General features: G+C 44.2%; 1 protein-coding gene across 8 annotated transcripts in view; it reads right to left on the bottom strand.

Annotated features, from left to right (window-relative positions):
* The window catches only part of TEX55 (testis expressed 55), a 185,849-nt gene that overhangs the window by 128,175 nt on the left and 29,953 nt on the right, over positions 1–27,721 (bottom strand). For all 8 annotated transcript variants that reach the window (XM_030205079.1, XM_030205085.1, XM_030205083.1 and 5 more), the window contains exon 3: positions 19,920–19,988. In XM_030205079.1, coding sequence (XP_030060939.1) covers positions 19,920–19,988 — 69 coding nt within the window. The remainder of the gene's footprint in view (positions 1–19,919; positions 19,989–27,721) is intronic.

Genomic DNA, 27,721 nt, shown 5'->3' with positions numbered 1-27,721 from the left:
GGCAAATGCATCACATTTGGGCAGATTTGAGCTGGGCGTTATCGTTTTTCAGCGATAATGGAAACCGAAGGTGCCCAGCTCAAAAACGAACAAATCCAAGGCATTTGGTCATGGGAGGGGGCCAGGATTCGTAGTGCACTGGTCCCCCTTCACATGCCAGACAACCAGGCACCCTAGGGGGCGCTTGTAACAATTACAAAAAAAATTTAAAAATACCTCCCAAGTCCATAGCTCCCTTCCCTTGGGTGCTGAGCTCCCCAAATCCCCCCCAAAACGCACTGCCCACAACTCTACACCATTGCCATTGCACTTATGGCTGAAGGGGGGCACCTAGATGTGGGTACAGTGGGTTTTGGGGGCAGTTTGGAGGGCTCCCATTTACCAGGACAAGTGTAACAGGTAGGGGGGGATGGGCCTGGGTCCACCTGGCTGAAGTCCACTGCACCCACTAACAACTGCTCCAGGGATCTGCATATTGCTGTGATGAGTATGACATTTGAGGCTGGCATACAGGCTGGAAAAAAAAGTTTTTAAAGTTCTTTTTTTTTGGGTGGGAGGAGGTTAGTGACCACTGGGGGAGTCAGGGGAGGTCATCCCCAATTCCCTCCGGTGGCCATCTGGGCAGTTGGGGCACGTTTTGGGAACTTGTTCGTGAGAAAAAAGGGTCCAGAAAAAGTGACCCAAATTCTCGCTTCTGGAGTCCATCTTTTTTCGATTATCGGCCGAGGGCACCCATCTCTCCTCGGCCGATAAACATGCCCCAGTCCCGCCTTCACCACGCCTCCGACATGCCCCCGTCAACTTTGTCCGTTCCCGCGACAGACTGTAGTTGGAGATGCTCAAAATCGGCTTTCGATTATACCGATTTGGGCGCCCACGGGAGAAAGGCGCCGATCTCCCGATTTGGGTCGAAATATGGGCGTCTTTCTCTTTCGAAAATAAGCTGGACAGTGTCCTTAAATAAAAATCAGACAAAAGATTGCAAATTAGTACTGTCAAGAACTGAGCATGATGTAAATAGGAACAACAAACATAATTTGAAATGTCTATATGCGAATGCCAGAAGCCTAAGAAATAAGATGGGACAGTTAGAATATATTGCACTAAATGAACAATTAGATATAATAGGCATCTCTGAGACCTGGTGGAAGGAGAATAACCAGTGGGACACTGTCATACCGGGGTACAAATTATATCGTAGTGATAGGGTGGATCAAATTGGTGGAGGGTTGGCACTGTATGTTAAGGAGAGCCTTGAATCAAATAGATTGAAAATTCTGCAGGAAACAAAACTCACCTTGGAATCCCTGGATTGAAATTCCATGTGTAAAGGAGAAAAGGATAGTGATAGGAGTGTACTATCATCCACCTGGCCAGGATGAACAGACGGATGTGGAAATGTTAAAGAAAATTAGGGACACAAACTGGGCAACACAATAATAATGGGAGATTTCAATTACCCCGATATTGACTGGGTAAATTTATTTATTTATTTGTTACATTTGTATCCCACACTTTCCCACCTATTTGTAGGCTCAATGTGGCTTACATAGTACCGGAGAGGCCTTTGCAGGCTCCGGTGTGAACAAATACAGGGTGATGTTGTGGTAAGATCAAGTTCATGTGGCACAGCCACATTTGGGAATCGGAGAACGGAAGAGTTATGTCCATTACGTGCTTTAGTTTGGTTGTGTTGCAGAGATTTATTTTATTTTATTTATTTGCATTTATATCCCACATTTTCCCACCTATTTAGGCATTTAAGTTGGATTGGTAGGGTATGCCTTTTTAAACAGGTTGGTTTTTAGTGATTTCCGGAAGTTTAGGTGGTCGTACGTCGTTTTCAAGGCTTTTCGTAATGCGTTCCACAGTTGTGTGCTTATGTAGGAAAAACTAGATGCGTAAGTTGTTTTGTATTTAAGTCCTTTGCAGCTTGGGTAGTGCAGATTTAGATAAGATCGTGTTGATTACTACTACTACTACTATTTAGCATTTCTATAGTGCTACAAGGCGTACGCAGCGCTGCACAAACATAGAAGAAAGACAGTCCCTGCTCAAAGAGCTTACAATCTAATAGACAAAGATTCAGATGTATTTCTAATTGGTAAGTCGATCAAGTCTGTCATGTAACTCGGGGCTTCTCCGTAGATGATTTTGTGAACCATGGTGCAGATTTTGAAGGCAATGCGTTCTTTGATTGGGAGCCAGTGTAGTTTTTCACGGATGGGTTTTGCGCTTTCAAATCGCGTTTTACCAAATATAAGCCTAGCTGCCGTGTTTTGATCGGTCTGAAGTTTAAGGTTTGTTCTTTACATCCTGCATAAATTCCATTGCAGTAATCTAAGTGGCTTAGTACCATTGGTTGTATCAGGTTGCAAAATGTTGCTACATGGTTAACACGTGTGCTAATTGTAGATGCATTAAAAACGCTAACACGCCTTAGTAAACCAGGTCCTTAGCTAGTGATTTTTAAAAAAATGTTATTACGCATTTACAATTATTACCAAGGATAACTCTTGAAACAGAAAAGATGGAAACATGAAAAATATTGATGACACACACAAAACAATATTACAAAGAAGAAATAAACTACTTATGAGCCATCTTCAGTCCACCATTAACATCATGGGAGCAAGGCACAAATGTAGGAAATAAAGAAATATAACTCTAGGCAATAGAGGGCACTTAGGGCCAAATTCTATATAAGGCGCCTGAAAAATCACCGCTGATTAAAGACATGATTAGCAGGATTCTATAAAAAATGTGCACAACTTAACTGAACAAGCTAGTCAACACTGATAATTGGGTGATAACAATTATGAGCACTAATTGGCAATAAGATTTAAGCGCATATCTGATTCTATAATGGTTGGGCATAAATCCTATCGTGCATAACAATTTGGTGGTATGGTTAGGGGAGTTCCTGGATTTTATGCCTGTTGATACAGAATCATGCCTAAGTGCGCCTAACTTAGGCACCAGTATTTAGGCCCGAATTGCAGGCACCTGCAGATAGGTGCAGCTTATTTCTAAGAATGATTCTATAAAGGACACATTCTCTTTATAAGCGTGACACATTAGCGGCGCTGAATTTTCGGTGCTACTTATAGAATTTGTCCCTTAGGGCATATCTTCTTAGATTACAAAATAGATGTAACTGGTAATATAGATAGTGAGGGAGAAATTACCACTGTCTTACTATTCAAGAACATCTCAAAATGCCTAGGATCAAAGTAAATATATTTAACAGAATTTAATTATACACTTACAGGGAAAATTGAACAAGAAAAAACCTCCCAATTGAAAACTAGGACTTTTAGGAATTGTTGTCATCTACTACTACTACTTAACATTTCTAGAGCGCTACTAGGGTTACGCTGTCATCTCTTTAAGTCACTCTAGAAACATTAGGCTAAACTCCTATTTTACAATTTTGTAGTACTGTTAATATCAGTTTGCTACTAAACTTCGTCAAGCTCAGGAGTCACAACCCATTAATGCTCCTTACAATTGCCTTTATGTCCACAATACTCTGCATCAATTGGTCCTGCTGTTAGTAGTCACCCATTAGAAAGAGAGGCGTTCACAATTTTTGTGGCGCCTTCTATGAGGCCCCTGCTTGCCTGCTGCACTATAGCTCTGATGGGCAGGGGTCGAGGGAGCAGGTAATTGTTCAAAGGTCTCTTAGGATTTTGTCAAGGTTCTCCTCTGTTATTGGGTTAAAAGAGTCCCATATGTCTGTATCAGGAGGGGGTGAGTTTGGGTGGGCCTGCCTGTGAATCCTGGTGGAGACTTTTAATTTTGTTGGCAAAGTATGCAGCAAAGTCACTTTCATTTTCATGCCCAATTCTTTTTGCTACATCTGTCTGAGAGTATCCCATGTATCAGAGAAATACAAAGTATCATAGACAGGCAGGTGGATAGCAAGGGGGCAGGATTGGTTGGGAGAGTATAGGTTGGGAAGGGAGGGGGAAGGCAGAGATAAGGGAGGGGGTGTTGGGGCAGGGAGGGGGAGAGAGGGAGGAGGGGGGAGGGGGCAATTGCAGTCCTGGATCTGAACAATGATGAGGGAATTTGGAGAGCAAGCAAGTGGGAATGAGGGAAGCGTGACCCAATTGATTGAGCAGAAACCAGATGAGAATGATGCTGCGCTGGGAGTTTGGCTGGGAGGTTCCCAGTGCATTTCAAGGAGTTATGCAGTGATGGTTGCTGAGTACAGAGTGGCATGGCTAGTCTAAAAATAGTATCGTTGAATGTTGATGGAGTGCACTCCCCGGTAAAGCGTGCAAAAATCTTACAAACACTGAGGAAGCATAAAATTGATGTAGCTTTAATACAGGAAACACATCTCAGTAGAAATGAACATCTCAAATTAAAAAGGGATTGGGTAGGTGATATCTACTTTGCAGCATACAACAGGCGACAGTGAGGGGTAGCCATAATGATTCGGAAATCAGTGGCGTTCAATATGCATGCAATGTACCAAGATCCAGAGGGGAGATTCATTGTAGTGACGGGCTTATTGCAAGGCGTTAAACTGGGGCTCTGCAGTGGGGCTCTTCCCCAATGAATACACGCACAAATTGTTTACCACACTGGTGGCAAAATTGATGCCATTAGATGACTATCATCTTATCATAGGGGGAGACTTCAACATTACAAGTGATCCATCCATAGACTGCAAGCCCCCAAGGAGAGCAGGGAAGGCCCATGAGGAGGGAGGAGTGAATATGGTAATGAGGCATTTGGAGTTGGTGGACATTTGGCACATGCAACATTTAGAAGAACATGATTATACTTTTTTCTCACACCCACATGGAGTACATTCACGCTTGGACATTCTGCTTGTGTCCCACTCGGTGAGTTTAAGAACGACTCACACGGGAATTGGAGAGCCAGATATCTCTGACCATGCCCCAGTGTGGGTGGAATTGAAATGAGGAGGAGGGGGAAAGACGACCCGATGGCGGATGAATCCGGCAATGTATCAGAGTAGGGACTTTCGCGCGTTCTTGTAGCAGAGTTGGCTGGATTATGTCAGGGATAATGACGCGCAATCGGTGAATGCAAGGGTACACTGGGAGGCTGCAAAGGCGGTGATTTGGGGAAAAATTATTGCATATGCCACCTCTCAGAGGAAAAAACAGGAAGCGCAAATCGGGGCTCTTACTCTGAAATTGCGAGATGCCCGACGGAACCTTATTGGGTCCTCCTCTGAGAATAACAGGAAGGTGTATACCCAATGTAGGAAAGAGATGCAGGCGGTTCTGAATGCAGGGGCACTCTACAATATCCAATTATTTAAGTATAGGTTACATCAATGGGGCAATAAAACTGGTAAGTTATTGGCTGCTTTGGTGAAACAATCGGGGGGGGGGGGGAAGTTTATCAGCAAAATAAGGGACGGAGGGGGGAAGTTAATAACAGAGCATAAAGAGATTCAAAAGGAGTTTGTGAATTTTTACACGTCCCTTTATAAGGAGGGGTCCTTCTCTGAAGACAAGTGTAGGGAATTTTTCAAAAAGGTGGGCATCCCCTAGTTGACAGGAGACCAGCAAAGAATGTTGAATGCGCCTCTGCAGGGTAAAGAGGTCCAATGGGTAATCAATCTACCTTTTATAGCGATGTGTGAAGAAGTGAAGGAGGGGGTCAGTATGGGACAGGTAATGAATCATGCTTATATTACTGTGCTCCCAAAGCCGGGGAAGAATGAGGAATTGGTAGGCTCTTATAGACCAATTTCATTACTCAATCAAGATGTAAAAATATTGGCGGCGGTGTTAGCAGACCGACTGGGCCAAGTAGTCCCCAGCCTGATTCATTCAGACCAGGTGGGCTTTATTAAAGGAAGATTTGCGTCGGCCAACATTTTAACAGTGGGCCGAGCCTTGCTAGAGGGGAGGGGAAGATCTGGAGATGCAATTCTGGCTAGCCTGGATGCCGAAAAAGCCTTTGACAAGGTGGTGTGGGAGTATCTGTTTTGGGTCATGGGACGATTCGGCATCCAGGGTGATTTTTCGAGTTGGGTCCGGGCCCTGTATAGTACACCAACAGCACAAATCATTATTAACGACTCTCTCATGGATGTGTTTTCCTTAAAGGGTGGGACCCGGCAGGGCTGCCCACTGTTACCATTACTTTTCATTCTGTCCTTCGAACCGCTGGCAGCAAGAATAAAGGGGGAGGAAGAGCTCAAAGGGCTTAAAGTGGGGGGAGAGGAACACAGAATCAAATTATTTGCAGATGACATGTTGCTGATGATGGAGGAAGCGTCGCGCACTTTGCCGATAGTTATGTCCATCATCCAGAGTTTTGGAGAATTCTCGGGTCTTAGCATCAATTTCGAGAAATCTGAAGCATTACCCATTAGTGTGCCGTGTAATAGCAAGGAGCTGCAGAGTTTCCCTCTGAAATGGGCAGTGGGAGGTATCCGTTACTTGGGGGTCTATCTAAGTGCTAACCAGACATGGGTATACAAGAGGAATGTGCTATATAGATTAGAAGAGGTGAAACAGCTGTGCCGCAAGTGGAAAGGCCTACTGCTGAATTTTCTGGGATGAATAGCCTCGATAAAAATGGTGGTCTTACTTAAACTTTTATACCCATTACAAATGCTTCCATTGTGGGTGTGGACAGCAGAAGTCAGTCTGTACCGGAGTATGATAGGTACTTTTATATGGCATGCAAAGAAGTCGCGGATAGCTTATATTAAACTAACTTATGACCGGAGACAGGGAGGACTTAGGTTGCCAGACATATGCGCTTACAATGTGGTGGCACTGATGCGGTGGATCCATGAACTGATCTCAGGGAAGGGTTTCTACGCACGTGGAGGCTTCTGGGAGAGTTGGTGTAGACCGAACGACCCGTTCACTGTTCTAGTCCTGGGTGGTGGTAGGAGCTAGGAAATTAGTGGAGAATCCCTATGTGGCGGCCCTGCAGCGGGCATGGAGGTGGTGGAGAGGGCAGGGGGGAGTGGTTAAAGGGGCCAGCCCGTTTCTCCCATTGGTGGGGAATTTGGCCTTCCCAGCAGGAATTGGAGCATCGGTATTCCAAGGGTGGCGAGAGAAAGGATGCCACTTTATAGGCCAATTTAGGAGAACGGGAGAGGATGTGTTTCCAACGTTTGCAGAAGTACAAAAAGAACTGCAGATCCCTGGCTCCCAATTCTTTGCATATCTCCAGGTGAGAGACTATGTATTGAGTGTGGAATGCAGGAGCCGAGCGGTGGCCTGCTTTACACAACTGGATCACTTGTTTTTGCAGATGCCACCCCACTTTAACAAGTTGGCGCAATGGTGCCGAGTGCTCAAAGATAACCAAAAAGGGCAACACTTATCACACTTAGCGGATCTTTGGAGCAAGGATGTGGTAGAGGACATTTCAGCGGACCGTCTTCAGGGGGACTTTTGGGAATTTGAGCAAGTTGACCCCAAATGCCTCTCTACAAGATATACAGTACAGAATTCTTTACAGGGTGCACATCACTAAAGAAAGGGGAAAGACCCTAGGGATGTGGGAGGATGCAGTTTGCAATAAGTGTGGGAGTGGAGTGGGTACGTTTTTACACTCCTTCATGGAGTGCCCAACATTACATGCTTTACGGGCCGGTGCGCTGAGTGCTATTGGGATTATCTTACAGAGATCAGTGGAATGGAAATATTCAGTCACTATGCTGGGATGTGGGGACTCACTGAGAGAACAGGGACTGGGGGTTATGCAGTGCAAATTCGTATTGCTGGCAATGGTACTAATTAAGAAATGTATCTTGCAAGTTTGGATTGATGCAGAGCCTCCGGCACTGGATGCGTGGAAGAACTGTATGATTGAGATGGCTAACTGGGTAATCACAGCGCACAAATTTTCTGCCTCTTTGGGAAAGCGTCAGTATCGAGATTTGTGGGGGAGGGCGCTCTCCTTGTTCTCACGACACAGCCTTGACTTAGAGAATCCAGGATAAGCACGGTATAGACAACAGGAAGCATGGGGAAGGTGGGAGGGCAAAGGGAGGGAACAAGGGGGTAACTCTAAGGGGGCACGGGAGTTAATGAAAAAGACATGAAGGTCAGTGTTATGTTTTTTTGTTACCTTTAAAAGTGATTGTAGTGCTAATGCTAATATAGTGTTTTGCAAATACTGTATGAGATTGTGTTTGGCTTCATGCACCAATAAAGAGATTAAAAAAAAAATTGCTAAGGATTTGGGACATGCTCAACATTTCAGCTGGTTTATGGTGAGGGTGTCTTTGGCCATTTTTTTGGGAGGGGGGAATATTTTGTTTTCCCTAGGACATAAGAAGCGTTCTCATTGGTTTTTGTCACTAATGTATCAGCAAGATACATAGTGGAAAAATGGCAGCAAACCAAGATCTGTGCAAACTCACCTAGCATCCCTCTCCCTCAAAAAGCAAACCAAAAACCATGTAACTCAATCTGTGTTAGGGGTAACATAACATAGTAAATGACGGCAAATAAAAGACCTGTACAGTCCATCCAGTCTGCCCAACAAAATAAACTCATTTTACATGGTATCTTTATATGTATACCCGAGTTTGATTTGTCCTTGTCATTCTCAGTATATAATAAATTACAAGTCTGATTTTAGACTGCCTTTCCAAATAATGCACAGGTTGGCTTACAGCATCATAAGTAATTTAGGTGCAATAAGCTCTTGCCCAAAAGGATTTACAATATAAGAGGGATTTAATCCAAGTGATTTACGCAGGTAAACTTGCATTTACCCTTGTAAAAGCATGGGCTGGTTATTGCACACCAGAAGAACACATATACTTGGGGAAGGGAAATTAATATGTTCATGTTTATTAGTATCCATGATATATATTGCCTTTTCAAAAATGGTCAAGGCGGTTTACAATCAATACAAATATAGAAACCAGAGGAAAAGAACATCAATATATTCATAGAAAAGGTACTACAAACATCCATCAAGGTAAGAGAAAGGGGACTGAACAGGAGAGTAAGGAAAGGAAGCCACACAGATACTGAGCATTCATCTCCCAGGCTAGCTATTATGAACTGACAGGTCCAAACGTAAGTTTAAAACAGTGGGTCTTTAAATGAGATTTGAATTTAACAAAGGAACGTTCAGCTCTAATATAATGGGGTAAAGCATTCCATAATTTAGGTGCTAAATAGAAAAAGGCAGATGATCTCGTATATTTGTACCAGGCCACTTTAGGGGGTAGGCAGAGTGAAACGGTAACTATCAAGGTAACTCAACGATCTGGTTGTAAGTGTAGGGAGTAACAAACTTAAATAAATAAGAAGGAGCACCTAAGTGATAAGCCTTAAAAGTCAGGCACAACATTTTGAAAGAAAAATGTTAATCAAGAAGTAATCAACGGGCGATGAGAAAAGGTCAGCTGCATATCTATCATAAAATTTGGCAACCTTATGAGACGGTCAAGCAAAATCTTTCATAATTCCAATGCTGCAGGGGATGGGGGAGGGAAGGGGGGAAGATACAAGGGGGGGGGGGGTTCTATATGCAATGTGAAGTAATCTGTATCGATAGTCTTGGAAGTTCAAGTTTATTTTGTCATATGTTATTGACTGGTGCTCTGTTGAGATGATTATTTGAAAAGTTGTAAAATTTGGAAAATTTCAATAAAAACAGTATAAAAAAAAAAAGAAGTAATCAACGTAGGGAACGAAGTAACGAAATGACATAATCGTACGTTTTGGTTCCATGCAGAAATTGGGAGGCAGTATTTTGCAATGTCTATAAATGCCTTAACTGTTGGTTAGTAATACCTGCATAGACTGTATTACAACAGTCTAACCATGAAATTAGAAGAGCCTGTAATATGGCAATGGTATGATGAAATCTTTGTGGATAGTTTCCAGTGCACATTTTGCACCTGCTCCCTGTACTTTGTACCCAAGGCGTGTGCTCTGGCTATCTTTTCAAATAGAAATGACATCAAGAGTTTTCTTTTCAAAATAAGCTTGCAGCGTCATGGGTAATTTCATTACTCCCTTCCATGAGAGTACCTAAGAGGAGTAGCCTAGTGGTTAGTGCAGTGGACTTTGATCCTGGGGAACTGAGTTTGATTCCCACTGCAGCTCCTTGTGGCTCTGGGCAAGTCACTTAGCCCTCCATTGCCCTGGTACAAAATAAGTACCTGAATATATGTAAACCGCTTTGAATGTAGTTGCAAAAACCTCAGAAAGGCAGTATATCAAGCCCATTTCCCCTTCCCTTTCCCTAAGAGCCAGCAGGACACAGTAAGCAAGGCAAACATGGCAGGGGGCACCACACTTTCCTTGGTTACAGCAGTGCCAGGTTCATATTTCAGCACTGTGGGTCCCACCTCATGTCAGTGCTGAACAAGTAGTGTGGTGGTGGGAGGGGGAGACTGCTGGCCAGTTGCTGCAAGGCTGCAAGGAGACACCAGCAACCCTTGCTCTGTCCCTCCTCTACCTGAGGCAACAGGAGATAAAGCCCAATGCTCTAACCACTAGGCAAAACCAGAGAAAAGTGTAACCAAATAGTGTTTTTCCCAAACACGATTAAACACATACAACTAAATCAAGAAAAAAGGAACTAACTGGATTGAAATAAGAGCTGCAATTCAACCTCTTAATAGTTAGGGTTACCATTCGTCTGGATTTCCCCGGACATGTCCTCTTTTTGAGGGCATGTCCAGGGCGTCCGGCAGATTTTGCCAGCACGCACGTTTGTCCGGATTTCTGGACAAACGTGGGTGCGGGCGGGTGGGCGATTGGCGCCTTGGGTCTGGTGACGGTCTCGTCTCCCCTCCCCTTCCCTACCATGTTCCCTGGTGGTCTAGTGACGTCTTCGGGGCAAGAAAGAGTCCCCTCTTTCCTGGCCTGAGCGCTGCCTCCCTTGTCCATCATCCTTCTCGGTCGGCTGAGGATTCAAAATGGCCGCTGAGAGTTGAAGTCTCGCGAGGCCGCTTCAACTCTCGGCGGCCATTTTGAATCCCCAGCCGAGACCGAGGAGGATGCAGGCAAGGGCATGCAGTGCTCCGGGCAGGAAAGAGGGGGCTCTTTCCTGCCCCGAAGACGTCACTAGACCACCAGGGCTAGATAGTAAGTGGGAGGGGGGGAGGGGTCTATGTGACGGGGGGAGGGGAATAGGGGGTGGAACGAGGACCAAAAGGGGCATGACATGTGTCCTCTTTTTCAGAGGACACAAAATGATAACCCTATTAATAGTTAAACAAGGAACTGAAAATCATGAATATGGCAAACATTTTTCAGAGCTCTCAGTTGTGCCATAATAATAAAAACATTACATTTTTACCCATCTTTCCAACTTATGAAAGCTCACAGCATAATATTTAGGTACAGTAATTCCCTTCCCAAAAGAGATTTCAATCTACTGTATATACTCGTCTATAAGTCGATCTTATATATAAACCCAGGGCAGGCAGTTTTAGGACTAAAAATGGCCAAAAATGCTGTGACTCGTGTATAAGTTGAGGCTCAGTTCCAAATTGCTCTCTCTCTCTCTCCCTTCCTTCCATCTCCTGGCCCAACATAATTCTCGCTTTCTCTCTCCCTCCTCTCCAGCAGCTCCTCTGCCTTTCCCAAACCCAACCCCTCCCCTTTCCCATAGCCCACAGCTTCACAGATTTCAACAGGGTCAGAACAAAGCCATAAGAAAACAGCTAAATCATTAGATTTCAGTATGTGAAGATTATATATTTATCCCTCAGTGATGTCTCTCTAAACTTTGGCAAATTCACTGAAGTAAAATATATTTTCACAAATCACAAACCCTTCTTATCCAAGGAGAATGTTTTATTCAGGAATCAGTATTTCTCAGCACCACACACACTCCTGTTTTTAAATTTTTTTTTCAAAAGAACAAGAAAAAGCAATCAGAATTTCACTCGCCAACTCTTTCAAAACAGTCTCAGCTAAACTTCCTCTGAGCCCACTACTTGAGTCATCAGCCAATCAAATGTTTTTTTTGTTGTAGCAGTCTCTATATCACCTGATAATTATACACATGTCCCTGCAGGCATGCCCTCCTCTCAGTGTACAAGCTCAGTACAAACTTTCAACCAGCCTTAGAACATTTACATATTTTAAACAATCACTACTATTTATTTTATCACTCCCCAGTCTCACTTGCACACCTCTCTCCAAACCTCTTTTTAATTTAAACACTGTTCAAGCTCACCCTGAATTTTCCTTCCCACATCAGGGGTATACATAGCACTGGTTGTATCTTGTCAAGCAACTTTACCACTGCTAGTCTGTTCACTGTACTTCCCTGAAACTAGCAATAGCAAGAGTGCAATGGCATTGATGAGAATAGCCCATAGATAAGATGGCACTTTTTTACTGATGGGATTTTTAAGTCAAAAATTCTCAATTGTGAGTGGTTGCTTGAGGCCACTTTCAAATAGTTTCAGTAGGGAAGCCAAGAGACTTCAGCTGCTACAGCAATAAAGCTCTTATTTAGGGAATGAAAATTTGACCATGTGACAGCATTATTGAAGGAGGTGCACTGGTTGCAGGTGAGATTTTGCATTACTTTTTAAGATCTTAGTGTTGCTGTTTAAAACCCCTGGTTCCCTTCTTTCTTGGCTCATCTTACATTCCCACTTGAACCCTTTGGTTGGCCCATCAGGGCCAACTGGTGCTGCCCTCTTTCCAACAGGGCTCCTTAATTTAACAGCAAAATTCAATGTTCAATGTGGTAGGACCTCAGCTTTGGAATCAGTTATCAGCCTCATTAAGGTTGGAAACTGCCTTGCTGCCCTTTAAGAGGTTGCTTAAAGCACACCTATTTCAAGAGGCCTTCACATGAGACACTGTGGTTTATTCCTTCTCTCACCCTCTTTTGTTTGGCTGATCTGACTCTGCGGCTTCTCTGGACTGCCTTTTTCCTGCATTGATGCATCTGTTGCTTGTTTCCCTGTTATCCAAGCTCACTCTGGTGTTCCTGCATCCAAGCCTCACTCTAGTTTATCCAAGCCTTACTCTGGTGCTCCTGCATCCAAGCCTCACTTCAGAATCCATAGAAGCCTTGCTCTGGTGTTCCTGTGTTCAAGCCTTTCCAGGGCACCAGAGGTTCTGATGTCATCAGTGAGGACCTTTACAAGGAACTCTGGAACTTTCATGTTTTGCCTTTACTACTACTACTTATCATTTCTAAAGCACTACTAGACGTACGCAGTGCTGTACACTTGAAAATGAAGAGACAGTCCCTGCTCGACAGAGCTTACAACCTAATTAGGACAGACAAACAGGACAAACAATAGATAAGGGAATATTAAAGTGAGGATGATAAAATAAGGGTTCTGAACAAGTGAATAAGGGTTAGGAGTTAAAAGCAGCATCAAAAAGGTGGGCTTTTAGCTTAGATTTAAAGACGGCCAGAGATGGAGCTTGACGTACTGGCTCAGGGAAGTCTATTCCAGGCATATGGTGCAGCAAAATAAAAGGAATGGAGTCTGGAGTTAGCAGTGGAGGAGAAGGGTGCAGATAAGAGAGATTTACCCAGTGAACGGAGTTCCCGGGGAGGAATGTAGGGAGCGATGAGAGTGGAAAGGTACTCAGGAGCTGTAGAGTGAATGCACTTATAAGTCAATAAGAGGAGTTTGAACTGTATGCGGAAACGGATAGGAAGCCAGTGAAGTGACTTGAGGAGATGGCTAATATGAGCATAACGACACTGGTGGAATATTAGTTGTGCAGCAGAAGTTTGAACACATTGAAGAGGAGAGAGATGGCTAAGTGGGAGACCTGTGAGACGCAAGTTGCAATAGTCTAAGCAAGAGGTGATAAGAGTGTGGATGAGGGGTCTGGTCGTGTGCTCAGATAGGAAAGGGCGAATTTTGGTGATATTATAGAGGAAGAAACGGCAGGTTTTAGCAGTCTGCTGAATATGTGCAGAGAAGGAGAGGGAGGAGTCGACGATGACCCCAAGGTTACGAGCTGATGAGATAGGAAGGATGAGAGTGTTATCCACAGAAACAGAGAATGGGGGAGGAGGAGAAGTTGGTTTAGGGGGAAAGATAAGAAGCTCAGTCTTGGTCATGTTTAGTTTCAGATGGTGCTGAGACATTCAGGCAGCAATATCAGACAGGCAGGCTGATACTTTGGCCTGGATTTCGGCTGAGATTTCTGGTGTGGAGAGAGGTAGATCTGGGAGTCATCAGCGTAAAGATGATACCGAAAAACCAGAGTACCAAGGGAAGAAGTATAGATGGAGAAAAGAAGAGATCCCAGGACAGATCCCTGAGGTACACCAACTGACAGTGGGATAGAAGTAGAGGAGGATTGCCTTTGCAAGTGATCTCTTAGCCTTTTTTTTGTGTTCCCTGTTTGGATCCAATTCCTGCTTGGCTTTGTTCCTGTATGCTTTGTTTCCTGCCCATCTTTGTTCCTGTGTCTTGTCCCTGAATCCTTGTTCCTGTGTGTCTTGTTTCTGAACCCTGTTCCTGAAAGCCTTGCTTTTGCAAACCTTGTTCATGGATGTTCTATCCCTGTATGCCTTGATTCCTGCCTAGCTTTGATCCTGAGTTTTGTTCCTGAATCCTTGTTCCTGTAGGTCTTGTTTCTGAACCTTGTTCCTGAAAGCCTAGCTCCTGCTATAGCCAAACCCTGCCCCTGGTTTCTGTTACTGTTTGACCCCGCTCCACTCTTGCTTCAGTCTTACCCTGCTCCTGGCTCTTACAGTTAAACCTTGTTCTTGGCTTCTCCTACAGTCTAGATCTGTTCCTGTTTCTGCTATAGCTAAGCTCTGTTCCCGGTTTTTGCTACAGCCAAGCTCTGTTCCCGGTTCCTGCCACAGCCAAGCTCTGTTCCCAGGTCCTGCCACAGCCAAGCTCTGTTTCTGCTACAGTCAAGCTCCATTCCTGTTTCCTGCTACAGACAAGCTCTATTTCTGATTCAGCCAAGTTCTGTTCCTGGTTCCTGCTTCAGCCAAGCTCCGTTCCTGTCTTGTTTTTAGTCTGCTTCTGTTTGTCCCTGTTGCCCAGCCCTGCTTTGTCTGCTGTGTCTTGTGCCTTGTCTTGCTTTGCTCTTTCTCGTGCCTGGTTCCAGTTCTTGCCCTGCCTAGCCTTGCCTTGTCTGAACCCAGTTCTAGCCCTGTTCCTGTGTCTTGCTGTGTTCCTATATGGGTTCAGTTCTAGCCCTTTTGCCTTGCTCTCTTGCCTCATCTGGATCCAGCTTCTGTCTTGTCTGTCTACTTTGTCCAGTTGTGCTTAGCCTTGTCCAGTCCTGTCCAGATCCAGTTCTTACCTTGCCCTTGTCTTGCCTATCCTGGACCCAGTTTTAATTTGTATCTGTATCTTACCTTGTTATGCCTGGAGTGCTGTTCTGTCTTCCCTATTCTAAGCCCAGTTTTATCCTAGTTCCAAGCCTTGCCTTGTTTTGCCTGGGTTCCAGTTCCGCCCCTTTGCCTTGCTTTCCTTGCCTCATCTGGATCCGGTCCTTGTCTTGTTGTTGAATCCTGCCCTGAGCCAATCCAGAGGATTTGTCTGCCACAGCCCTGGCTGCAGTCGAAGGGCTCAACATCCCTGAATCTATGACAGATTGCAAAGGCCCCTGCGGCTGTGATAGACTGCAAAGACCCCTATGGCCATGACAGATTGTAAAGGGCATCCCTTAATCTGTGACAATTATAATGAAAGAGGATAGACTCAGAAGTAACCCAAGGAAATACTTCATGAAAAAGGTGGTGAGTTTGTGGAATGGCCTCCTGGTGGAAGCGGTGAAGATGAAAACAGTACCTGAACTCAAGAGAGATATGGACAAGTACATAGGATCTCTAAGGGAGTGATAGGGAAAGGAGATGGCATGGACGGGCAGACTAGATAGGCCATATGACCTAGCTGCCTACATTTCTACTATGTTTCAATAACGAACAACAAGAAAAATACTGAAGTTAAGTGGTTGCCTGAAATCAAATCATAAGGAAGTCCAGATTTTACAACTCCTGGTTCAACATTTTTGCAAAACTCCTAGAATACTTTTTCAAATTTTTTATTTGTTTATATGCTTTTCTGAAAATTTACAGTGTAACTTCATCCAGAAAAAATAGCTCCATATTCAAAACTGATTACCAAAAAATGTAAAGGTAATGAAAAATACACATCATAGTTCTATAATAAAAGGAAGTATAGGTCTAAACATGCATAACGCACTACAATTCAACACTGGCCTGAATCATGAACCTGACTTTTACAGATCTGACCATTTTCAGGCTTAAAAATAAAAAATAAAATAATGCAGAAGCTTGGTATTGTGTAAAGGCCTCGACGTGCATAAGGAGCCATCCAGTCTGATAAAGGCCACTTGGCACTAGAAAGACCCCTTCGTTGAAAGTGTTATCAGCTTAGCTGGTGAGCTCTTATCTCTTGGAACCCTGGTAACAGCTCTCAGCGAGCCCTGCCACCCGATGAAGCCTCGTTAATCTGTGGCATTGCTGCCTGAGATTGCCCAGCTGGGGAGTCCACCTACTGCCTGAGTCCTGACTCATCATGCACCAGTGTTCCTAATCCTGATCTACCATCATCAAGTGCCCGTGCTGCTTCCAGTCAGGTCTGAACTGTTGCTCCTTACTAGCTATGAGTGTCTGGGGTTGTTAGGTATCCTAATTTCAGGATTAGGTGAGTGTGCGCTATCTTGCCTAAACACAGATCTTTTGGGAGTAAAATATATATTTTTTGAACCGGAACATCTTAAAGCATTCTTAGCGATGAAAAAATTAGCCATTACACCTGCAGAATAATTGATGTTATCAGATTATCAATAGTAGTAAGGGTAAGATAGGCCAGGCCATAAACGATTATTTTCTTTTTCTTCTTTGAGATCTCCTATAATCTAATTCACGTTTCCCCTGGAAGTTATAGTTGTGGTCTAATTAATTGTATAACCTGTTCTTACTTGGTGAATTTGTGTACTTGCAAATTATTAGTAATATAATTGTTTAGATTATTGATCAAGGTATACAATGTATTACTATTTACATGTTTTACGTGTAAAAAAATTTTGAAATCTAATAAATAAAATAAAAAAAAAAAAATAAAAAAAACACAGATCTTTTGGGTTAGCACGATTCATTGTTTCTGATTACATCTATTATTATTTGCTGCTTATGGTACAATAAACAGCTTACCTGTTTATAGTAACATCTGAGTCTCATGTCTTACTCTCAGTATAAAGTATGTGTGCATAAAAATTTTGGACTGTGAATTAGGATCTAGAGTGGGAGATTGTTTCTAAGATTTTTCCAGAGTGCTATAAGATAAATTATTCCTCTCACTCATTTGCCAATTCTCTTTTGGATTTGGTAAAAATGTAGTTTAGTCCCTACAGGAGGAGAGAGAATAAGAGCAAATCAAGAAAATACAAAACCAGGCAAAACAAGCAATCATTTAAGGGAGGAAGTTATCAACATGGGTTACCATTAGGATGTGTCATTGGTCTCATTGCATAAAAAGGAATCTGTGGTAAAACAGCATGAGCTGGTGGTAAAACACCATGCCTTAATGGAAGCTCATAAAGATAACTATTCCCCCCCCCCCCCCCCCCCCCAATATTCAAAACCATTTAACCAGCCAGGATCAGCACCTGGCCGGTTAAGTACCCCATAACCAGCTATGACCAGCTGAAAATTCAGGGTTAGCTGCTAGCCAGTTATATCACATGATATAACCAGTTATCCATTGATTTTCAGCACAAGGTTGGTGGCCGTATTTGGCCTCATGAATACCAGGCCTATCTTTGGCTGGTTCAAACTTAACTGTCTAGTACTAAATAATGGCTTGTCCGATTAAGTTTGAACTGACAAAAATAAACTGGATATTCAATGCCTGTCACCGGAAAAACTGCCCAGCATTGAATATCCAGGCTCAGCGCCAAACTTGGGAGTTAGCCGGGCTATTTCCCATGGTCTGAATATCAGGCCCTATGCCTCTATGTTCCAAACCAGGAACCCCATATAACCTCTTGGGAGGAATCTAATGACTATCTCCAGATTTCTACTTGCAGACTTCTATGTACATATCAACTCAATTTCAAAGGATCAGAAAATAACATAAACCTGCAATTTAACTAGACATCTTCTAAGGCAATTTCAAAAGAAAAGACATTTCCAAAGCCAAAGCCCCGAGTATTAACTTAATAAATTCTCTATGAGCCTCACATGTCCTTAAGGACACATCTGGATAAACATACATTTTTATACTATGAAAGGGGGTTGGTTAATCTCTTCTGAAAAAAGAAACAGTTAACACAAAATCCCTATCCATGGTACCAGGAAAAGTGACTTTTAGAATGCTTAATGAAAAGCAAGGACTGACTCCTCTGCTTCATGAAGTGTGAAGTCAGATAGTCAGCTCAAGCTATTTACCTCAACAGACTCCTTGTCAGCCAACATGAGAGTAACAGTCTTTAACAATCCTCTCTTTCATAGTTGAAAGTTGGGTGTTTCATTTGAGATGATTCCAGTGGCTTTCAAAGCAGATTTTCTAGCCTCTGTTATAGTCAGCTCAGATCAGTTCTATCAGCACGAGAATACTGAACTGGTTTTCTGACCTTAAATGCATCAACTGTGCTTGGCAGGCCCCTGGATTCCAAACAATGAGGCCCAAATTGCCTAACCATGCCACGAATTCTGCGCATCTAATACCAACACACTGGCTTCTGTTTATTTTAAGCCAGTAAAAAATGAATAGAGGTACAGTAAGGCAAACAAAAGTGCTTTTTTCTAGAACAGGGCTACATTGATACCACAGAAAAACCTGGGTACAAATATGGGGCCTTGTAAAAATCTTCATACTCTTGTCACATTCTTCTGTCTAAAAAATAAAATTTGAAATGCAATAAAGTAGGAGTTTGTTCCATTTATCTTTTCAACATTAAGGAAAAATTGTACAAATATTCAAACGTAGGTTTGCTGTGCGCTGAAGATACATTTTACTGTCGTTGGTAAAAGGCCTTTTGTTTCAGGAAAATCGGTAAACCACCCATTTAGTGGGCAAGGGCTCTAGCGCTAACTCAGCGGTAACCACTGCCAGATTACCATCAGGCACACCCCATGGTGCTAGAAAATAAAAATGTACTTTATAGTGCTGGAAGTGACGTGTGGCAAAGGTGGGAATACTGCTGGGCTCCTGGGCAAGCCTGGCATGGCAGTACACCCGATTTGCTGCACGCCAAGCCCGTGCTACCCCTTCTGCCCTTTAGCAAAAGGGCCCCATAGATAGGTAAGATAGAGTAATTAGAGTAACTGGAGTTAGAAAATAAGGGGACCAATTTAAAGCTGCATCTGAAGTCAAAAAGGTGCTTGAATATTATTTCTGCTAGGGTAGGAGTAGATAAACAAGCCCTGTTACAGTATGTGCAGCTGGCGTCACTCCTTGTGTGTGTGTGATTAGAATGTTAGTTACTTCTTCCATTAAAGGCCTAGGTGAAAAGCCAAGCTTTTAACTGCTTCCTGAAGAAGAGATAGTCTTAGTCTTGTTCTTATAGGTGCCTCCCAGTACCTTTCAACAACTTTATCCTGGAGTTCTTTCAGCAGCTGTGTGTTTGGCATGTTTAGTCCTTTGCTTCAAATTCACTTCAAACAACAGAAGCAGCTTGATTCTTCTTTCAGAAGTACACAAATCAGCTCAGCTACTGTGACTGAGACAATCTGGGGTTGCTATGAAAAGGGTGTGAACATTTATGCAATCCAAACATTTTTCCTTATTCTTAATTATTTTATGAATACTTCTGTAAGTACTTTTCATATTAAGTGTAAAGTATGTTATGTAGATCAGTGAAACAAACTCCTATTTTAATGCATTTTGAATTGTATGTAGAACACTTTGGATTCCTTTGTTCCATTTTAATGTTATCCACGTTTGGAATCTATCCTTTCTAGATTTCTACTTCACCAATTCTTAGCATTAATAGATAGGTACTTACTTCTCTATCCACAGCATCTGGAGTAATGTCCTGTTCCGTTTCTTGTTTCACAGCTATAACTTCTCTAGACTTAAGAGAGATTTTACAGAAAAGGGTTAGGGAAAAGTGCTGGTTAAACAAAGCAAAACTTGGGGAAAAGAGAATCCCCACAAAGAAGTTACTGAGGCAAAGCACTTTATTCATGGTGATCAATTATAAATATTTCTATTCCACAGATCTACAAGGTATTCTTAATTCTACATAGATTGCAATAAAATAAGGCATAATATCCTACTATCCGTGTAATAGTTTTCTAGACACACTGATAGTACTTTACGGAAAGCAGGTGAAATAATTTAGTCCCAGGTCTCAAAGAAGTAGTCTGTAACATATTAGCTTCAAAGTATTTCAATTGTGCTATCACTTCTCCAATTTATCACTACTACTGTTCACACATGCCAGGGGTGTAGCCAGAACTTGATTTTGGTGGAGGGGGGGAGGGGGGGGCTAAGGGTTGGACCAAGCATTTCCTCTCAGTCCCCCCTCCCCCAGCTGCCTTTGCCAACTCACCATACCTGTATGCTCACGCCCCACCAGCCGAAGACATTCTCTGCCAGAACAGCACTCCAGTGCAATTCTCAGTTCATGTGCATGAACTGAGCATGTGCAGAAGTGCCAGCAACAGCAGTTGGATCACCCTGCCAACTTCCTGCTGATCAGAGCACAGGCAGGGGATCTGGTGGCGAATTGCTTTGGCTGGCGGGGCTCAAGCATCCCTGCTAGCTCCGTATTCACTGCTGTAACTTTGGGGGGGGGGGGGGGGGGCTGAGCCCAAAGTGGAGAGGGGGACACTAGGCCCCTGAGGCTCCCCCTTGGCTGTGCCACTGAAGCGGGCTTTATGTGGACAAGCAGAAAATAGCCATATGAACAGGACCAGCCCAAGGATATCCCTCTAGGCAAATCTTTAGCCATATGCCCATCCCTGCAATGTCCAGCTTCTCTCCTTTCCCCCTCTCTCCCCACTGCAATCAGCATCTCTCCTTCTCCATCTTCCCCTACTGCATCCAGCATTTCTCCTTCTCCCTCTCCCCCTACTGCGTCCAGCTCTCCTTTTCCCCCTCATCCCCACACAGCATCCAGCATATCTCCTTTCCCCTCCCCTACTGGATTCAGCCTATCTCCTCCCCCCTCCCCCTGCTGTGCCCAGCACCTTCTCCTTCCCCCTCCCCTCTGCCATGCCCAGCACCTTCTCCTTCCCCCTCCCCTCTGCCATGTCCAGCGCCCTTCTCCTTCCCCTCTTCCGTGCCCAGCATCATGTCCCCCTTCCACTGCCGTGTACAGAATTTCTTCTTCCCCCCCCATCACGTCCAGAATTTCTCCTTCTTCCCCTCCCCCTTGTCGTGTCTACAAGGATGGGCACTTTCGATATGATGTCTAAGTCCATCTTTGCTCGTTTTGCACAAAACATCCACAATCCAAACAGGAAATAAAGTAATTTTCAAAAAAGAAAAACGTCTATCTTTTTTTTTTTTTTTTAAAATACTGTTTTGAACAAGGTTTTGTGATTTGGACATTTTGTTTTTTGGCCCATTTTAAAAAAAAAAAACCCAACGAATAGGTGCAAAATGTAAAGATTCATGCCATTAGGATACAGGAGGAGCAAGCATTTTTAGTAGACTAGTCCTCAGACATCGCAGGAGAGCAATGGGGCACCCTAGAGGGCATTTCTGTGCACTTCATAAAAATGCTACCAGGTACACATCTTACCTTTGCTCCCTTATCTTGTCCCCAGAGCCCTCCAATGCCCACCCAAAACCCACTGTCCCCCACTACAATAGCCCTTATGGGTGAAGGGGGTACCTATATGTGGGTACAGGTGGGTTTTGGTGACCTTGGGACAGTGACGTAGCCAGACAACCAATTTTGGGTGGGCCTGAGCACAAAGTGGTTGGGCATACAATTTTCTCTCTCTCCCCCAGCACTTCCCAACTCAAAATATAAATACTTTAGCTGATGAGGATCCCCAATCTCTGTCAGCTGGGGACCTCCATCAGAGATGGCCAGAACTCCTCCCCGCCAAGCCCAGCAGGCAGTAGCAACTCCTCGAGCCACTGATGCCAGCACCGCATACATGCTTAGTTGTCAGTGGCTCCAGGATGCTGCCACCATCTGCCAAGCTCGACGGAAGGCAGCTCCAGCCAGCCCCGGAACAGATCCCCAGCTGAAAGGGCTTGGGGATCCCCACTAGCCACAGCAAGGGTCAGGGCTGCTGTTAACCATGCTGGTGACCAAGGCAGAAAATAAAGAAGCCCCTCCCCCAATTCCCTCTCCTCTCCAATCTCTTCATCTGCTGTTACAGTCACACTGACAGACCCTCACAAATTACAGAACAAGGGATCACAAATTAGAAATAAAAATATGTAGACAAAATTAAACTGGGAATCTCAGCATGCACTGCAACACTGGAGAAAAAAAAAACATAAAAGCGCATTTCCTTTTCTACTTAACACGATAAAAAGACATCCACTATGCACATTTCCCAAAGCTAACATATTCCATTTAAAACATTCAAAATAAAATGATTTTTCTACCTTTATTGTCTGGACATTCTATTTTCCATCATGTTGTTTCCAATTTCTCTTTCCTGTCTGTCTTCTGCTAATTCTTCAAGCGGCTGTCCATTTGTCTTTTTTCTCCTGTCATTTCATTTCCTTACTACACCTGCCTCTGAAATATTGATCTTTCCATTTTAGCTCTTTCCTTTCTTTCTTTTTTCTTTTCTGCCTCTGTACACTGAAATTTCATCCTCTTTCTAAATCTTTTCCTTCTTTTTACTTTTCAGATATCTATCATATTTCCATTTCCTTTCACCCACTAGCTCTCCTATTCCCCATCTCTCTCTCTTTCCTAGCCTATCATTCCTTTCCATCTTCAATCTACGCAGCATTACTATATTTTTACCCCTGTAATCAATGTTCTCTCATTTATTTCCTTGTCATCTCCACTCCCTGGGCCTCTCCCCCATGCTTTCCACCATTCCCAGTGTCTCCCTCCCTCCACCCTTCCAGCCCAGCATCTGTTCCCTCTTTCTCCCATCCTCACCCTCTAGCCTGATATCTCCCTATCCCTTTTACCTCCCACCACCAGCATCTTCCTGTCCCATCTCTCTCCCCTCCCCTATTGTTCAGCATTTTTCCCTTTCTCTTCCCTACCACCCATTGTTCATCTTCTCTCCCTGGATCCATCTTCCCTTTTTCTCCCCTCCCCTGCTTGTGCATCTCTCCTTTCCTCTCCTCCACCTTCATGTCCAACTTTTCTCCCTCTCCCTGCCTTGAGCCCCTGGTCTAACATCTCACTCCCCCCCCCCCGTCACGCCACGCCACGCCACACAGCATCTCTCCATCCTTCCTTCCTTCCCCTCACCTCAATGCCATGTTCAACATTTCCCCTCTCATCTCTCCCTCCTTTCCTTCCACTTCCATATCCAACACTTTTTTTCTCTCTGGTCCTTTACCAGTCCTATGCAGCCTTTCCCTCCCTCTCCCCACCCCACCCCACCCATATCCAACAATTCTCCCTTTCTTTCCCCTTGCAGCATCTCTCCATCCCTCCCCCCACATCAAACAATTATTCCTCCACCCCGGCCACCTAGCACTACCCTGTCTCACTCCCTCATCCCAACAGTGCCCTTGTCTCTCCCTCTCTCCCTGACCCCTCAAGCCACCTACCAGCATGCTGATTTTTTCTCCCTCCCCTCAGCCACCTGCTGACATGCTGCACCTATTTCCCCTCTCCCCCCCACCCTGCCAGCCACCCGCTGACAAGCTGCACCTTCCCACCAGCCAGCCACCCGCTGACATGCTGCACCTTTTTCCCCTCTACCACGCCGGCAGCCACCCGCTATGTTTTTTTTTTACCTCCCAGCCACCCGGTCCAGCTCTTCATGTCTGCAATGGCGCCGCATCCGTCAGCACGCTGCTGCTACACGACTGCTTCCTTCCGGGCTGGCCTCACTTTCTTCAATACTCTTTCTGAAGAGGCGGGGCCAGCGCAGAGGAAGCACTCATAGCAGCATGCGCGCCGGAGGGCGCTGCGCGGCTCGAGCTAGCACTGCTGCTGGATTCGGAAGGGGATGACAGGGGAGGGAACAAAACTTGCGGCGCTCCGGCTGGGACTGGAAGAGGGAAAGCTGAAATTGTGGTTTCGTTCTGTATGAGGTGCATTCTTTGCTGGGTGGGCCTGAGCCCAAAGTGGGTGGGCCCAGGCCCATCCAGGCCCACCCGTGGCTACGCCCCTGCCTTGGGAGAGGTCACAGTTTCCACCACAAGTGTGACAGGTAGAGGGAGACAGGGGCCTGGGTCCCCCCCACTGTGTACTGCACAGACCAATACGCTGCTCCAGGGACCTGCATGCTGCTTTAATAAACCTGACTTAACATCTGAAGCTGTCATAGAGGCTGGTAAGTCATATTTTTATTCACATTTTTGGGGGTGGGTGGGAGGGGATCAGTGACCACAGGGGGGTATTGGGGGGAGTCACCCCTGATTCCCTCCAGTGGTCATCTGGTCCTTTAGGGCACCTTTTTGTGCCTTATTCATTCTGAAAACAGGTCTAGACCAAAACATCTTAGTTTTAGTCCTGGACATTTTTGTTTTGTTCCATTATGGCTGTAAAATATCCAAGTGTTAGACACACCCTAATCCTGCCTTTGAAACACCCCCAACATGCCCCCTTGTGATTTGAATACACTTCTGATGGACTTCATAGAAAAACATCTAAAAATAGGTTTTGAAAATACTGATTTGGACATTTTTGTAAGAAAAACATCCAAATGCTGCTTTATGCTACTTTTTATATATTTTTCTCTTTCGAAAATGACCCCATAGTAACACAGTGTGACAGCAGATAAAGACCTGAATGGTCCATCCAGTCTGCCCAACAGTCACATTCATTCTCAATTCTAGATTAAATCAACAATGAACGTGATATTAATATACTTGATCATGGTCTTTGTTGTTTCTGGGACATAGACCATAGAAGTCCGCCCTTATGTTCCAACTACTGCAGTTGCTGTCAAAGTCTATCCAAATCCGTCTTGTCATTTGCGGGACACAGACCATAAAAGTCTGCCCAGCACTGTTCTCACATTCCAAATTACTGGAGTGTCTGTCGAAAATCTCTCCAACCCATCCTAAACCAGATTGCTATATGTGGCACTCAGACTGTAATAGCCAGCCAAGCAACAACCTTAATTGATACAGCCGAAGTTGCCATGTAAGCACCACTTGATATGCAAACACATATGCAACCCTTTACGTTTTGTTTTTTTTATACTATTCATTTTTTAATTAGATGATCCTCTGTGTTCATCCCACGCCATTTTGAATTCTGCAACAGTTTTTCTCTCCACTACCTCCCTCGGGAGGGCATTCCAGGCATCAACCAAAACCTTGACTAGTGTGGCTTTTTCCACAGCCTTCACAAGAAGGCTCGCAGTTCTGTCTCTAAACTGTAAGGGAGCACTGCAGCTTTCCCTAGGCTACAGACGAAGTGCTTTTTCAGAGAAAGTCTAGCATCTCTCTTTCCCCATCTCCAGCATTTCTCCTTTCCTCTTCCCCTCTCCCTCAACTGTGTCCAGCATCTCTCCCTCTTCCATTTCTCCTGCTGCAGCTGGTATCACCCTACCTTTGTCATCTGTGCCAAAACAGGAAGCAAGAACAATCAAAGGAGTAGTGTGGAGGGATGACACTTCCAAAAAACACGAGGGAATCAAAGGAGTTATACACAGAGTTTATTCCTAGAGAACAGCCTGTAGACTCGACATTGTGCCATGTTTCGGCGTTAGCCGTGCCTGCCTTAGAAGTCTGGATTGATCAGATGTGGAAAGATGTACACGCTGTGTATGGGCACAAATTTAACAATCTGTATGAAGATGTACCAAAACAATTTTCAGTTCTACTATTCTAAAAGCGCACAAAGAGTCTGCTCCTTTGGAAACACAATAAAGGAGCAGACTCTTGTGTACATCTTTCCACATCTGATTGATCCAGATTCCTGAGGCAGGCACGGCAAGCATCGAAACATGGCACCGTGTCAAAGCTACTGACTGTTCTCTAGGAATAAACTCTGTGTATGACTCCTTTGACTCCCTAGTGATTTTTGGAAGTGTCATCCCTCCACACTACTCTTTGATCGTTCCTGCCACAGTTGTAGTGTTCTTCGTTCCTCCACCTTGGTGGTTGATCCCTATGCTGGAACAAGAAGCACAATGTTCAGTAACCACATCATTCCAGGTCTGTACTGTACATCCCCTTCCAATACAAACTTCCTGTCACAGGGGGCAGGATGCAGATAGCTTTGAGCCCATGTGGTTATTCAAAAACATCACTGATGTCTTGGTGCTATGCTAATGTCCTACCCCTTGAACTCTGATGCCCTAGGCAGATATAAGTACATAAATATTGCCATACTGGGAAAGACCAAAGGTCCATTGAGCCCAGCATCCTGTTTCCAACAGTGGCCAATCCAAGTCACAAATACCTAGCAAGATCCCAAAAATATACAAAACATTTTACACTGCTTATCCCAGAAATAGTGGATTTTCCCCGTCCATTTAATAATGGTCTATGGACTTTTCCTTTAAGAAGCCGTCCAAACCATTTTTAAACTCCGCTAAGCTTTTACCACATTATCTGGCAACAAATTCCAGAGTTTAATTACACATTGAGTGAAGAAACATTTTCTCCGATTCGTTTTAAATTTACTACATTGTAGCTTCATCGCATGCCCCCTAGTCCTAGTATTTTTGGAAAGCATGAACAGACGCTTCACATCTATCCGTTCAACTCCACTCATTTTATAGACCTCTATCATATCTCCCCTCAGCCGCCTTTTCTCCAAGCTGAAGAGCCCTAGCCGCTTTAGCCTTTCCTCATAGGGAAGTCGTCCCATCCCATTTATCATTTTCGTCGCCCTTCTCTCCACCTTTTCTAATTCCACTATATCTTTTTTGAGATGCCGCGACCAGAATTGAACACAATATTCGAGGTGCAGTCAAACCATGGAACGATACAAAGGCATTATAACATCCTCATTTTTGTTTTCCATTCCTTTCCTAATAATACCTAACATTCTATTTGCTTTCTTAGCCGCGACAGCACACTGAGCAGAAGGTTTCAACTTATCATCAATGACGACACCTAGATCCCTTTCTTGGTCCGTGACTCCTAACGTGGAACCTTGTATGACATACTGTAAACGGGCCCGCTGCTCCGGTATGGGGGAGGAAGCCACCTCCCGCGAATAGCAAGATATTCACAAACTGCCACCAGTGGATACTTCAAAACATTCCTTTATTTTCCAGGTTAATGACCACTACTTCACTCCAGAGTCCTGGGTTTGGCTTCTTCAGCAGGGCTGTTCTGCTTTGCTTAGTACACCAGCCCACTAAACACAAAGTCTCTGCCCCCTTCCCTGAGGGGGATGCAATAGTCCTTTTGAAATCCCTCCTTTTTGTCAAAGTCAGTAGCAAACAAACAGTACTTGCCCCCAAGCAGGATTTCCCCTCTTCCCACCAGGCAGTCCTCCTTCATAAACAAGCCTTTCAAATTCAACAGAGTTTCTCAAAATAATCAGGTTTCAAAACAGGTTTGTAATTCTCCCAGCAAACTTTCCAACATTCAGGGTTTCCCCAAAGCAAACAGGTCCCACAAAAGAAAACAGGCTTCTCTATTTAAGCAGGGTTTAAATCAAAATAAACTCCAAAACAATGTAGGTTTGCAAACCTTCAGGCGCTGTGCTCCTCAGTGCTCTCAAGCTCCCAT

Source organism: Microcaecilia unicolor, chromosome 5, assembly GCF_901765095.1.
Source record: "Microcaecilia unicolor chromosome 5, aMicUni1.1, whole genome shotgun sequence".
NCBI lineage: Eukaryota > Metazoa > Chordata > Amphibia > Gymnophiona > Siphonopidae > Microcaecilia > Microcaecilia unicolor.
Note: the sequence above shows the minus strand (reverse complement) of the source record. Positions and strands in the feature narration are given on the sequence as shown.